Source organism: Carcharhinus amblyrhynchos, chromosome 3, assembly GCF_965287045.1.
Source record: "Carcharhinus amblyrhynchos chromosome 3, sCarAmb.v2.hapA, whole genome shotgun sequence".
Taxonomy (NCBI): domain Eukaryota; kingdom Metazoa; phylum Chordata; class Chondrichthyes; order Carcharhiniformes; family Carcharhinidae; genus Carcharhinus; species Carcharhinus amblyrhynchos.
Window position 1 is genome coordinate 44,101,992 of NC_137326.1, and position 15,876 is coordinate 44,117,867.

General features: G+C 42.0%; 1 protein-coding gene across 1 annotated transcript in view; it reads left to right on the top strand.

Annotated features, from left to right (window-relative positions):
* Positions 1–5,317: 5,317 nt before the first annotated feature.
* gxylt2 (glucoside xylosyltransferase 2) overlaps positions 5,318–15,876 on the top strand; it is a 38,060-nt gene continuing 27,501 nt past the window's right edge. The window contains exon 1 of the mRNA XM_080183635.1: positions 5,318–5,746. Within this exon, the coding sequence (XP_080039761.1) occupies positions 5,490–5,746 (257 nt within the window). The 5' untranslated portion in view covers positions 5,318–5,489. The remainder of the gene's footprint in view (positions 5,747–15,876) is intronic.

The following is a 15,876-nucleotide window of genomic DNA, read 5'->3' on the forward strand; positions in this document are numbered from 1 at the left end:
CAGCCCGTTTTTTGGGTGTACTTAGTGGAACAAATCTCTGGCACTCTGTCTCCGACCTCCTGGAGGGGCCTGAATGGCCTCTGACCCCACCAGCAGGATGACCATGCTCGACAGACTGGAGGGGATGATTGTGGACAAGTCGCCAGGACCGGATGGAATGCATCCGAGGGTTCTGAAAGAAATGGCGGAGGTGATAGTGGATGCCTTGGTGGTATGCATCCGAGGGTTCTGAAAGAAATGGTGGAGGTGATAGTGGATGCCTTGGTGGTTATTTTCCAGACGTCGCTGGATTCTGGGGAAGTGCCGGAAGATTGGAAAACAGCTAATGTTACGCCGTTGTTTAAGAAGGGTGCCAGGCAAAAGGCAGGGAATTATAGGCCGGTTAGTTTAACGTCTGTTGTAGGTAAAATGTTAGAATCCGTCATAAGAACATAAGAACATAAGAAATAGGAGCAGGAGTAGGCCATCTAGCCCTTCGAGCCTGCCCCGCCATTCAATAAGATCATGGCTGATCTGTCGTGGCTCAGTTCCACCTTCCTGCCCTCTCCCCATAACCCTTAATCCCCTCTCTTATCAAAAACCCATCAACCCGCGTCTTAAAACTATTTAGCGAGGCAGCCTCCACCACTTCAACGGGCAGAGAATTCCAGAGATTCACCACCCTTTGAGTGAAGAAGTTCCTCCTCAACTCCGTTCTAAACCGCCCCCCCTTTATCTTGAGGCTGTGCCCCCTAGTCCTACTGTCTTTTTTGAGCGGAAAGAGTCTCTCCACCTCTATCCTATCCATCCCATTCATCATCTTATACGTCTCAATGAGATCTCCCCTCATTCTTCTAAACTCTAATGAGTACAAGCCTAGTTTATTCAGCCTCTCCTCATAGCTCAACCCCCTCAACTCCGGCATCAGCCTAGTAAACCTCCTCTGCACTCCCTCCAAGGCCAAAATATCTTTGCGCAGGTGCGGCACCCAAAACTGCACACAGTACTCCAGGTGCAGCCTCACCAATGCCCTATACAGCTGCAGCAAGACCTCCCTACTTTTATATTCAATCCCCCTCGCTATGAAGGCCAGCATCCCATTCGCCTTCCTGACCACCTGCTGCACCTGCAAGCTGGGTTTTTGCGACTCATGCACAAGGACCCCGAGGTCCCTCTGCACCGTCGCCTGCTGCAGTTTTTCGCCCCGTAAGTAATAGTCCTTCCTACCATTATTCCTACCAAAGTGGACCACCTCACACTTGCCAACATTAAATTCCATTTGCCAGTTCCTGGCCCATTCGCGGAGGAAATAACGAGGCATCTTGAGAGGAATTGCTTGATAGAGCAGGTGCAGCACGGTTTTGTTAAAGGGAAGTCGTGTCTGACAAATTTACTGGAGTTCTATGAGGATGTGTCTAGGGCGGTGGATAGAGGAGAGCCGGTGGATGTGGTCTTTCTTGATTTTCAGAAGGCGTTTGACAAGGTACCTCAAAAGAGGTTATTGCAGAAGGTAAGGGGACATGGAGTTGGGGGTAGGGTGTTAGCATGGATAGAGGATTGGTTGTCAAATAGGAGGCAGAGAGTGGGGGTCAATGGGTGCTATTCGGATTGGCGGATGGTGACTAGTGGAGTGCCCCAGGGGTCGGTGCTGGGGCCTCAGCTATTTACTGTTTATATAGATGATCTGGAGGAGGGAACTGAGTGTAGGGTGTCGAAATTTGCTGATGACACCAAGATTGGTGGAACGGCAAATTGTGCGGAGGGTGTGGAGAGTCTACAGAAGGATCTAGATAGGCTGGGCGAATGGGCCAGGAAATGGCAAATGGAATTTAATGTTGGCAAGTGTGAGGTGGTCCACTCTGGAGGAGACATGCAGACCAGTTATTGGCTGGAAGAACAGATCTGCCAAATCTGGAGCCTGTTTAAAATTCAGAACCAGACTTACGACGTCCTGACTTGAACCTTCCTACATCGTCTACACCAGACACCATTCAGGAAAGCAACATTTCACCTTCTGCTCAGACGCAGAGACAACCTCTAGTTCCAATGTCAATACTGGTTAAACCAATCACTGATAATGTCAGTGCGAAGATAAAAATGCCGGATGATAACCTTCAGCCGTTCCGAAAGTCAGACAATCTGGAGATTGTCACTTATTAATAGCGACTGACCTATTGACTATTGTTCATGTTGAACTTGTTGTGAATTCATTTGGGGGCTTTCACCTTAAGGGTTGAGGAAATGTTATGTAGTTACATTTATTCCTGATGGCTCACTGGAGCTCTGCTGTATCAATGCATGCACCGGAAATGATGGAATAGACCTAGCGTGGGAAAGAGAGAAGGAAAAAGCAACCACGGAAAAGATCACACACCATTAATAAAACTCTGTTTTTAATCAAAGCCAGCCCCATTTATCATGTCTACAATGTGCAACAACTGTATGAATTTAAATCTTTGACATAGCTGTGATCGTCTGCAGCCAATATGGGCTGTGATGTTAAGATTAATAAATATCGAATATAACACGCTAGTTATGCAGCAAAAATATACAATCATGACAATAGCGAGTACATATACAGATCGGGCAGGACAGCTGACATGCACAAACAGCTGATGTGGGATTTACACCCTATAATCGTTAATGTACCCTAGAAAACAGTGAATTCTTTGTCTAAACCCAGTCTTCAACATCAAACTAAATCCCAAAAGCTTCATTATTTATATCTATTCCACAATGAGTTGTTTACGTCTACAGCTGCTCCTAAGGCCTGTTAACAGGTTCTTTATCATGGCCATCCAGTTCAGCTGTTCTTATTTCCTAGCAAACGCTTGAAACATGGTGTTGCTTACTAAAGTAAATCCTATTCTGCTTGACACACTAATGAACTTGCAAAGATCTAATTTAGCAAGATTGAAAGAAAAACATGGATTTGTATTATAGCAGCTTGTTTTAAGTATCTGTCCAGTTGTTCTTCCACTAGGCATCATCCATCCATGGGCCACCTTTTGGTTGGGTACCATTATTGCCATCTAAGAATCATTATTCCCCAGCTTTGTTTATAAAGGACAGTTTACAGTGAAACAAAACTTACAGCGCTTACTCATACATTTATCCATTTCAAGCTGTACATGCATACATATTACACACACACACAAAAGGTAGAAGAGGAAGAGTTGGAAAAGGGTGGATCATGGTGAACTCAAGTGCAAACTCACTCTAAACTCTGATAAAATGTTGGGGAGAGTACATCTGTGCTGCAATGTCTCTTGTTTCACAAAGAACAGAGACTTTGTCCAGATTTTGTGATTGGTGCTGGAATGGTAGCACTTGCTTGTTAATGTCTTCAGTTATAGAGGGTCTCTGGTATTCAGCAATAGTGATGTCTTAAGTAGGCAAAGCTAACAATCACATTGAAGAATTCTCACAGACAGCAAACCAGTAAGTAACAACTGGTTTTATCGTTTATATTTTATGATTTTATAAACAGTGAAACAAAGTTTCGAACGTACACCTGGGATCAAGGTAGACATTTAACATCATAAACCGAAAGTTTTTCAAAAAATATTTTCTATCATTTTAAAAATCAATGAAACTTTGTTTCATGGAATTGAAAAAAATAATGTTTATTCTTCTGTTGGATGCGGGTGTCACTGACAGCATTTGTTACCCATCCATAATAGCCCTGGAATTGAGTGGCTTGCTAGGCCATTTCAATTATAAAATTATTTTTCTCAGGTTCAGAGAGAGTGGTGCGATGGTAATGTCACTGACCTAATAATCTGGAGGCTATTACAAATGCTCCGGGAATATGGGTTCCAATCCCACCATGACAACTGCTGGGATTAGAACCCAGTTCAAAAAATTGGGAATATAAAACTCACCTCAGAAATAGTGAAACTATAACTGATTGTCATAAAACTCCAGCCGGTTCACTAATGCCCTTCAGAGAAGGAAATTTGTTGTTCTTAGCTGGTCTGGCCCACATGTGACTGCAATCCCATTGTCTCTTTGAAATGGCTTAGCAGGCCACTCAGTTCAGGAACAATTACTGCTGGGCTAATGTTGGCTGGAATAATTTTTTATATGATGTTTAAAAATTCAGTTGCACCTCATTCAACAAGTTGTAACTTTTTCAAGGATTTTTATCACCACAACATTCGTGTTCAAGGAGGACATTCACATCCATTCAGACATTCTGATTGCTTTCCATCTGCAAGGACTTGAAAAGTGTCCCCTGTGGGGGAATAAGGAACCACTGACAGCATTTCCGGATTTTTGTATTTAACTGTTTTGTACTGATACCAGAAGTTGCTGTCAGTTTCCAAGTGTAATGACAGTAAACATCATTAGATTCATCATCATTATAACTGCAAAACCAGGCCCATAAATTCTCCCCAAGCTCACTACTTATTTCAGTTGTATGTTTTGAGACCTATCTACTTACATACTCGATGCCAACCTATTGTTTCTGTTTACAGGTGCAGATGAACTTCTAAATTTAGTATTTTCTTATTTTACACATGGAAAAACATTTCTGGTCTTGCTTTTATAAATTATGGTGTATATGTTTTCCTTACCTATCTGTAGGTAAGGAAAAGATATAGGTATTTCCTTACCGTATCTATAATAAGTATATCTCTGTCCATGAAGCATAATTTAAGATGTGAATGCAGTGCAACCAGCAGCCTTTCTTTATCCAAGCATAAGCAAGCAATTTGGGCCACTGTTGGAAGATTTTAAAAGCATTTTAAACGGGTGAAATTACGTCATTCTCCTGCTGAGTATTACCAAAGAACAAATTCTTAATTTGCCTGGGGTGGGTAGGGGCCTGGATTCGATTCTTGGCTTGGGTCACTATCTGTGTGGAGTCTGCACATTCACCCTGTGTCTACGTGGGTTTCCTCCGAGTGCTCCAGTTTCCTCCCATAGTCCAAAAGACATGCTGGTTAGGAACATTGGCCGTGCTAAATTCTCCCTCAGTGTCCCCGAATTGGCGCCAGAGTGTGGCGACTGGCAGATTTTCACAGTAACTTATTGCAGTATTAACATAAGCCCACTTGTGATACTAATAAATGAACTTTAAAAACAAACTGTAGACAATTGCAAAAGCTGGAATCTGAAATAAGACGCCCACACTGCAAATCCACAACAGCATTTACAATTCTCGCTTTGCAATAAGCTCCTGAAAAGATCTGCAACATCCACAGCCAAGGAACTAAAATGACACTAGTTTTGAAGGGTTAAAATGCAACTTGAGTTTCCCCACCCCTGGCCTTTATTTAAGTGATGGGGAGGGGGGTGCAGTATAACGTTGTCCTTTTCCGCCTCAGCGGACGATGCTGAGGGGAGGGTTAGGCTGCACCAATAAAGTACAAACAGGAGGCAAAACAGAGAAAAAAACGTGAAATCTGGAATTAATTTCCGACAAAAGTTATGAAGAACTTTACGGCAACAAAGTGCACAGCAAATGACGTGGATGTGGGGAGCGGATCCTGTGAGCTGACACAATGAGACTTCACTATAAGTTGGCTGTGATCGCTGCTTGCCTGGTTGCTGGCCGCCTGCTCTTCTACCTACTACCGGGCAACTCGGCTGGCGAGCCACCGGCACAGGGGCACCAAGGGGCAGCCTTGCCGGGCGCCCCGACACTGCGGGGCGGGCTGCTCACCCAGCCGCCCACCGCTTTCCGCTTGCTGCATCGGCCCGGTGTCAACAAACAGCCACGTCCCCCAACACAAAGGCGCAAAACTGGAGCGGCTGACAGGTAAGAGCTGCACTCTGTGTGTGTGCGGGGCCACCAGGCAACTGTCTCCCTACATCCCAGACACTGCACTTCGCAGCAACATCCCAGCTTCCAGACACCTCACCCTGGAAATGCTGAGTAAATGCTTCAAAATCTTTTCATCTCCATCTATCTGTACTCATTGTGCGGCACTTGGCAATGAAATAAACTATTTCCTGTACCACATTCTTGTTTTATAAGGAAACATTGTTTTCTTTGCTAACAGTGTGCTGCATGTCGCTAGTTACAACACATATGTCATTGATTTTATTTAATTCTGGGGAGTGGCGGCACTGTTGCATTCTTCCACTATCTCACTGTTTTGTGCCCTGACAGATGTTGATCCCAAAGTTTAAAAGTTCAGTGATTACTCTGGCGGCAGGATTGCATGAGCTAATGTCAGGAATATCTACTTTTCCTATGGTTACAGTTCAAAGGATTATTACTTGTGTCTGTGGAATGTTCATGGTTTTGCAGAGGACTTGGGGAAAGGGGATTGTCTGTTTAAAATAGCAATGTTTGAGTGCAGAAAATTTGAACTGAGACATTTATCTAGCCTCTATTTTTGAACATCTGTGTTTTGATCTCCATTTCCTCTACCAAGAAGTGTTTTCCTTTTTGTATAACCTCACCCCCTCCAAAGGTAGGGGAGTCTAAAACGAGAGGGCATAGGTTTAAGGTGAGAGGGGAGATATACAAAAGTGTCCAGAGGGCATTTTTTTTCACACAGAGGGTGGTCAGTGCCTGGAACAAGCTGCCTGAGAGAGTAGTAGAGGCGGGTACAATTTTTTCTTCTAAAAAGCATTTAGATAGTTACATGGGTACAATGGGTATAGAGGAAAATGGGCCAAATGCGGGCAATTGGGATTAGTTTAGGTGTTTAAAAAAAAGCGGCGTGGACAAGTTGGGCCGGAGGGCCTGCTTCGATGCTGTAAACCTCTATGACGCTATAAAAAGCAACATGCATTATAGAGTACTGCCCCAAGGCACTTTTTGTATCTAAATGATGGGTGACAATGAGTTTATTTTACACATAAGAGCAGCACGGTGGCACAGTGGTTAGCATTGCTGCCTCACAGTGCCAGGGACCCAGGTTTGATTCCTGGCTTGGATCACTGTGTGGAGTTTACACATTCTCCCCATGTCTGCGTGGGTTTCCTTAAAATGCTCCAATTTTCTCCCACAATCCAAAGATGTGCAGGTTAGATGTATTGGCCATGCTAAATTGTTTCTTAGTGTACCCGTACAGACGCCGGAGTGTGGCAATTAGGGGATTTTCACAGTAACTTTATTATAGTGTGAATGTAAGCCTTGTTGTACCAATTAAATAAACTTTAACTTTCTTATCACCAAACCTTACTTTGTAATTTTTCCTGTTATATGCCAGTACTTACATCTGTGATGAAAACTGCCGGTGTAAACATTATTCCACTGCAATTACAACCTCTGGTCAGTGGTGGTGCTCTAATACCTTAGTTTTACCTTTCTGAACTTCTCTACTCAAACTGATTGACTTCTGCTTTCCAAAAGTATGTAAGATTCAATATTTCCTTTGGGGAGGTGATGGTATTATCACTAGACTATTAATCCAGAAACTCAACTAATGTTCTAGGAACCTGGGTACAAATCTCGTAAACACAGTAAAAAGTCTGACAACACCAGGACAACGCCAAATCTCACCATGGCAGATGGTGGAATTTGAATTCAATAGAAGTTGTCTGGAATTAAGAATCTATCGATGACCATGAAACCATTGCCGATTGTCAGAAAAAAAATCTCGTTCACTAATGTCCTTTAGGGAAGGAAATCTGCCGTTCTTAACTGGTCTGCCCTACATTTGATTCCAGAGCCATAGCAATATGGTTGACTCTCAACTGCCCTCTGAAATGGCCAAGCAAACCACTCAGTTTCAAGGGCAACTAGGGATGGGCAATAAATTCTGGTCATCCAGTGATGCCTATGTCCTATGAATGAAGAAAAAAATTGCAGTCACCACAGCAGACAATTGGGTATATAAATGGCATATCTGTGGTATTTTCTTATTTCTAGAACTTTAACCTGTTGTTACTGGCATTCTTTGGGTAGGCTTAACGCTGGTCATGGCTCTCCAGAGTATGTGGAATGATGAAGATATAATAAATGCAAGCACATATTGCCTGAGGAGCTGTAGCGTGGCGGGAATTTTGTCAGTAATCCAATGGCAGCCTTCACGGGATAGTGATTGCTGTGTTTTAATTCATGTTTCTAATTTTACATCATTTCATTTATAAACCAGGCCATTTCTGGTAATTACAGGGTTGAAATTATCTTAAAGCCTTGCTCGCAATTAATTCAGCTGAACTGAAGAGGCAAAATTTTAAAAACTCACTTTGGGCTTCATGTTTGCTAGGATGCAGGAGGATATTCCTACAGCTCCCTTTACTAACCTGTGACTCTATCCTCACCAAACCATGCAGGATTGATTAGCACTTAACAACAGAAAATCAGTTCAAATTGTTTCCAACTGGGATCAGAACATTAAGTGCTCCAGGTATCTCCTGTTGAAGATCTATAATCAGGAATCCTAATCAGATTGTAGCAACTCTTACCCTTATTTTAGGCATCTCATTCTGACACAAAGGACTTAAGTGTTGCAAACCAGGGATGGATTTCTTTCACATTCATTTTACTTTGTCAGATTGCTTGTGTGACATGTAGTAAATGAACTAACTGAAAATTGGGTGGGGCAAAATGATGACAGGATAATTATGAATAAAGAAAGCCATCTGACCCATTTTCATTCAGCTATCCAGAACAAACATCCTTCACCCAGTTTCACCCTGTCACCTTTGCAGGATCTATTTCATTGCTAAATGATACAGTTTTCTTGTCGTCTTCTTCCAGGGACTCCATTCCACATCTATTCACTCCTTCCTTGTGTGAAGAAGTACTTTCTGGTATAAATCCTAAGCTTGTTTTTTACAAGTTTTAACCTAACAATTTGTTCTATTAATTTTCGAGACACGATTTTTATAGGATCACCTCTTAGATGACCCCATTCTCTTTATTCTTAACTCAGATTTGTTCCTAGGAGTTCGTCTCATGGCTCTTCTGCATGTGACCACCAATAATTGAACTTCTCCCAGTGTCTCAGTAACTAAAATGGCCACAGTGCTCGAGCTGTAATCTCAATAGAGTGCTGGAAATTCTGGAAAGAAGGTATTGTGCTTCTACTGCATCTTTCACAAACAACAGATGTCCCAAAAGTATTTTGTAGCCAATTAAGTACTTTTGAAGTGTGGTAGCATTGTAATATAGGAAACACCGCAAGCAACAATCTGATAATGACCAGATCGTCTGTTTCTCTGATGTTGATTGAGGGATAAATGTTGATTAAAAACAGCAGGAATAACAACTCCCTTGCTCTTCAAAACAATGTTATGAGATCTTGAAAGTGCATTTCTTTAACATCAGGTTGTGGCAATTCTTACCCTTGTTTTAGACATCTCAGTCTGACACAATAGACGTGCTATCATTTCTTGTAATTTAACTGAAGTGTTGCAAACCAGGGATGGATTTCGTTCATATTCATTTTACTTTGTCAGATTGCTTGTGTGACACGTAGTAAATGAACCAACTGAAAATTGGGCAGGGCGAAAATGATGGCAGGGTAATTATGAATGAGGAAAACCATCTGGCCCATTTTCATTCAGCTATCCAGAACGAACATCCTTCCCCCAGTTTCATCCTGTCACCTTGCAGGATCCATTTCATTGCTAAATGATCCTAAAGGCAGCATCTCCAGCAGATCAATTGCATTGATGAACTCCACAATGACTTAGGCCATGAACCCAATTAAGATGGACATATTATGAAGCAGTGGAGAAATCCCATCTCATAGATTTATGCAGATCCATATCTCAGAATGTGGACAGAAAGTTTCACATTATGTTGCAGCAGCTGTTTTGTTGCACAGGAAAATCACTATTCCAGTTTTGCTACGTTTTTTGTTCCCTTGATGCTTGTTTTGTGCATCAAGGTTATTGGGCCTGGCAATTACTAAATTTAATCATAATTGCATTTGTTACAATTAGTGTTCTCGTCTATCTCTATTTATTGGGCCAAAACAACTTCATATTTTGACATGAAATGAATAATGTGCCACAGGATTCGTAATTACACAGAAGCAAATCATCAACAGGACCGTGCTTGACATAAAAAGCACTTTCACTGCTCCAAAGAATATTAAGTGCAAAATGCTCATTTTGGAATGTTTTAACTGAACCTTTGCGAAACATTTCATGAACGCTTCACTGCTGCAGTGTGAAGCTGGCAGGTGGCAATGGAAATACTGAATGTTTGAGGATTGCTGCCCAGATACAATACTCTGTTGCTTTGAAGTTGAAGCCAAATCCGATGAAAAACAAAAATGATATTTCTCAGTAAGCAAGCAATGGTGCATATAATCAATTTTGGCATTCTGACAGAACACGAGCAGGAGACTTATAGCAATTCAAATGTGTGTGTTTTTTGACAGCTGGCTTGCTCGGTGTCAGCACTGGTTCATTGATAGCGATCTTGTCTTTAGGTGAAGACTTTTGGGTTCACACTCTTCTCCATGAAACTTGATCCTGTAATATCAGATTATCAGTGTGGTACTGAGTATCAGAGTCAAAGGTATTAACTTTTGGATGTTATGTTAGTTCAAGGCCCTGTCTGCCATCTTGCATGTCCATAAAAGAATCCCATGGTTCTTTCGAAAAAATATTTCCAGTGTCCTTCTCAAGACTTATCTTCAGATGATCTGATTATTTATCTCATTCTTGTTTGCGTGACCTTGCTTTGCCTAAGTTGGCTGGTGTGTTTCTCACATCACAACATTGGCTGTGCTGTACTGGCTGTGAAGCTCTTTGGGGCACCTTGTGATTGTGAATGAAGCTAAAAGCAGCAAGTTCTTTCAAACAGTCTGGCTTTGTGAACAACAAGTGTCCCTGCTATTGTTCAGTATTCATTCAAGATATTTAGATAATTGGCAGGATCCACACTTTACAAATCCAAACTGACTCCCTCTGAATAGCTGGAAATTTTCAGTGAAAGCATTGATGGGAGATAGTCAGATTGGTGGCACACAGACACAGGCAGATGGTAGAACTTCCTCAGTGATTTCACAAGGAAGAACCAATTAAAGGCTGCATATGGGCAGTGCTGTTGTCCAGTCTTCCATTAACCCTTCCAAAGCTGAATACCCTTCTACTAAACTGCTAAGTCCAATGCACAATCTGCAGACTCTGTCATATGTGGAGCAGGTGGTGGTTAAAGAGTCGGGCAGGTGAGTTATTGGAGGTTTGTGCACTGTCTTCAATGCCTCAATGTTGCTTGTATGTTCTCGGCAAAGATTTGACATGTTGGTATCTTCCTGAATGAACCTTCTCCATTTGGTCATTTAGAGGCCAGAGTCTCCCAGGGCTGTTTGATCTCTTTAGGATATTTTGAGATCATCCTTAAAGTTTTTCCATTATCCTTATGGGAATCTCCTGCCACTCCTGAGTAGCGCAGTTGTTTTTGCGAATCTGCTGTCAGGCATATGAATGACATGTCCTGGCCAGCAGAGCCGGTTTTGAGTGTTGTGATGACAGTATGCCTCTAAGAAATGTATTCATATCATGTTTCTTGTAAGGGATATGTTTAAAACTCAGCTCTCTTTACATGGTGCCAATTTGTCTGCATCAAGCAGCTAATGCTGAGAATGCAGGCTAACTATTGATCTTAGCTAGAATGATGATTGTTTAATCTGAGTTGATGCATTTTTGTTTACTTGGGTTTTGTCCTAGGGTTTCAGAGTAAGGTTTTGAATAGGTTGATTGATGGAGGCAGAGTCATGTGATTGAGTTAAGATTGCAGGAAAAAATGCACAGTTCTAATTTATTTTAAAACAGTCAGTTTCTGACTGGCCCTGAAAGAAGCAAGAGGCCTCTCTCTCTCTCTCTTTCTCTCTGGAGGCTGGTGTTAGGGATTGTCAGAAGACAAGTGTCTCTCTGTTTTTTTTCTCTCTCTCTCTCCCTTCAGCGGTGTTATCATCTCAAGGAAAGGTAATAAGTCAAAAATGCATAAGCTCGTGTTGTTTGCTAACTGATTCTTGAAGAGGAGTTTAAGTCTATCAGAAGAAAACTGCTTAAATTGTTGGGGCCTAGTCAAGCTTCATAACATTGGGGTTTCTGCTGTGTACCCTAACAGCGTTACATGCCATAGGAAGCACTAACCTGGATCCAATGCAGGAAAAGTCTTAAAGACCTGCTGAGGTCTGGAAAGGCAAGTGGCATTTAGAATGGCAAACTGGAAGTCCCGCATGAATTAAAAGGCACCCCTGAAGTGTGAGGCCAGGTGGCCACCAGGTGCCATTGTCCACATGTGCCCAGTTTACATGCACCCAAACCCGATGGGTGAATGCTGCATTGAGATGACTGCATCAACTTGTCCATCCTTCCAGTGGCAGAGTGGTACACATTTACAAGAGTGATTGACACAAATGGACCATCAGATAGGAGTGACACTGAGTATGCCTGTGCCTGCGGGAGAAGCATGCTCGTAATGGGAGCACCAAACGTGGAAGGAGTGGGAGGAGTCATTCAAAACTGTGGTGACACCAGTGGATGAGGAGGCCATGCCAGAAGCCAAGGCAGACAGTCACTGAGGATGAGACAGTCTTGAAAGCAGTGAAGAGTAATTAAAGCAGTGGTTGCTTCCAATATTCCCTAGATCATGTATGTAGCCTGTAGCACCTCTGTTGGTTTTTAACACCACTGTAATTCCTGATCCAAGGGGTACAGCAGGGGTTCATGGAAAAAAATCTCTGTCCAGCAAGTACCACAACTGATGAAGGGGAGAGCAGGCATCCTGTAACACTGGAAAATCCAGGAAACCGGGATGCAGAAGCAGTTTGGATTGAGATGAGAAATTATAAAGGCAAGAAGTCACATATGGGAGTGGTTTACAGGTCCTTAATTGTAACCACATTGTGTAACATAATACAGAAGGGGAGATAATGGGAGATTGTCAGAAAGGTACGGAAATAATCATGATGGGGGGAGGTTTAATCTGCATATGGACTGGAAAAATCGGATGAGCAAAGATAGCGTAGGTGTGGAATTCATAGAATGTTTCTGAGATAGTTTCTTAGCCAGAAAATCTGGAACCAACCAGTGAGCCAACATTACTAGACCTGGTATTGTGCAACACGATAAAATTAATTGACAGTCCCGAGGTAAAAGCAATTGTAATATGATTGAATTTTCACATTCAGTTTGAGTAGACAAGAATGTGTCGAAGAAAAGTATTAAACTTAATTATGAAGACATGAAAACACAGCTATCTAAAGTGAACTGGCAAATAGATTAAACAATAGGTGTATAGAGATGCAGTGCAGTCATTGAAGGGGATATTTCAGAATGCACAGAATCAATACATTCCAGTGAGAAAAAAACATGCTAAGTGGAAGGCCCACTTTAAAGGAAGTGTCAAACTTAAAGAAAAAGCATCCAATTGTAATCAATGGTGGGTCAGAAGAGCAAAGATGACAAAGATTAATAAGGAGGGAAGTATTAGAGTATGAGGGGCAGATGACTAGGAATATGAAGACTGATGGTAAGAGTTTCTATAACTATTTAAATAAGAAAGGAGTTAACAAAATGAGTGTTGGTTCTGTAGAGAATACATCAGGAAAAGTGGTAATGGAAAGTATGGAGATGGCAGATGAATTGAACTGGTACGTTGCATCAGTCTTCATGTAGAGGACACAAGTAACATCCGAGAAATAGTTCTAAGTCTGGAAATGGAAGAGAGGGAGGATTCAAAAAAATATAATCTCCAGGGAAATGGTATTTGAGCAAATTGTTGGAACTGTGGACTGACAAATCCCCAGGTCTGGATGAACTTCATCCTAAGGTCTTGAGAGAAGTAGCTAGGAAGAGAGTTTATGTATTGGTTTTAATTTTTCAAAATGCTGTATAATTGGGGGAACCTCCATTTGATTGGAAAATGATAAATCTAACTCCTTTAATCAGAAAGGGAAGGAGTCAGAAATCAGGAAATTACAGGCCAGTTAGCCTGACATCAGCAATAGGGAAAATATTCAAAGCTACTATTAAATATTTTACAGCAGGACATTTGTCAAATCCAAGCAATCAGGGTCAACATGGTTTTGTGAAAGGGATATCATGTTTATTGGAATTCTTGAAAGAGTCACAGGTGCTGTGGATAAAGGGACACAGGTGGATTAGACGGTAACATTGGCCTGGATAGAAGTGTGGCTCGCTAACAGGAAACAGAGTTAGCATCAATAGGCCTTTCTCTGATTGGCAGGTTAGAACGAATGGTGTGCCACAAGGTCAGTGCTGGGGCTTCAATTTTTTACAATTTACATAAATGATTTGGATGAAGGGATCCAACGTATGGTTGCTAAATTTGTTGACGGCACAAAGGTAGGTAGGAAGTTAAATTGTAAAGAGGACATAAGGAGGCCGTGGGACATAGATTGATTAAGTGAGTGAGCAAAGATCTGGCAAAGGGATTTTGAAAGGAAGAATTTTAAAATCTTATTATCTAAATGATGAAATATTGCAGAGCAATGAGATTCAGAGAGACCTGGGTATCTGAGTACATGAATCACAAAAAGCTAGCATGCACATACAGCAAGTAATTAGGAAAGCTAATACAATGTTATTGTTTACTTGTGAGGGGAATTGATAACATCGGGAGGTTTTGCTTCAGTTGTACAGGGCGCTGATGAAACCACACCTGGAGTACTGTGTGAAGAAAAGATATAAGTGCATTAGAGGCAGTTCAGAGAAGGTTTAATGGACTAATATGTGGGATCGACAGGGAGTTTTATGAGGAAGGGTTGGGCAAGTTGGGTTTATATCTACTTGTGTTTGGAAGATTAGAGGTGACTTGATTGAAACCTTCACGATCCTGCGGGGTCTTAACAGGGTGGATGTGAAGATGATATTTTCTCTTGTGGGAGAATTTAGAATTAGGGGATCAATTAAAAATAAGGGGCAGCTCATTCAGACAGAGCTGAGGTCAATTTTGTAATCTGAGGTTTGTGAGTCTTGAACTCATTTTTTCAAAAGGCAGTGGAAGTAGAGATTTTGAATATTTTTAAGATAGATTCTTGATTAACAAAGGAGTGAAAGGTTATAATGATTTATAATCCTAAATTCAGTAAGGAATAGAAAACTGATTAAAATTCACTTTTTAAGGGAAAAAAACACTGCGCTATGTAGTGGTTTGTTGCTATGGATTCCATGTTTGTTGGTAATGACTGAAATTAAGAGAAATACTCAAACTATTCATGAGAACATAAGAAATAGGAGCAGGAGTAGGCCATCTAGCCCTTCGAGCCTGCCCCGCCATTCAATAAGATCATGGCTGATCTGAAGTGGATCAGTTCCACTTTCCCGCTTTCTCCCCATAACCTTTAATTCCCTTGTCTATCAGAAACCTATCTACCCGTGACTTAAATATATTTAGCGAGGTAGCCTCCACCACTTCAACGGGCAGAGAATTCCAGAGACTCACCACCCTTTGAGTGAAGAAGTTCCTCCTCAACTCCGATCTAAACTGTCCCCCCACCTTATTTTGAGGCTGTGCCCTCTAGTCCTGCTATCCTTTCTAAGCAGGAAGAATCTCTCTACCTCTACCCTGTCCATCCCCTTCATTGTCTTATATGTCTGTATAAGATCCCCCCTCAGCCCTCTAAACGCCAACGAGTACAGACCCAGTCTATTTAGTCTCTCTTCATAGGCCAACCCCCTCATCTCCAGTATCAGCCTAGTGAACCTTCTCTGCACTCCCTCCAAGGCCAATATATCCTTCCGCAAGTGCGGCGACCAAAACTGCACACAGTACTCCAGCTGCGGTCTCACCAGTGCCCTGTACAGTTGCAGCAAGACCTCCCTGCTTTTATATTCTATCCCCCTCGCTATAAAGGCCAGCATTCCATTCGCCTTCTTGATCACCTGCTGCACCTGCAGACTGGGTTTTTGCGACTCATGCACAAGGACCACCAGGTCCCTCTGCACCGTAGCATGCTGCAGCTTTTCGCCTTTTAAATAATAATCCCTCCTACTATTACT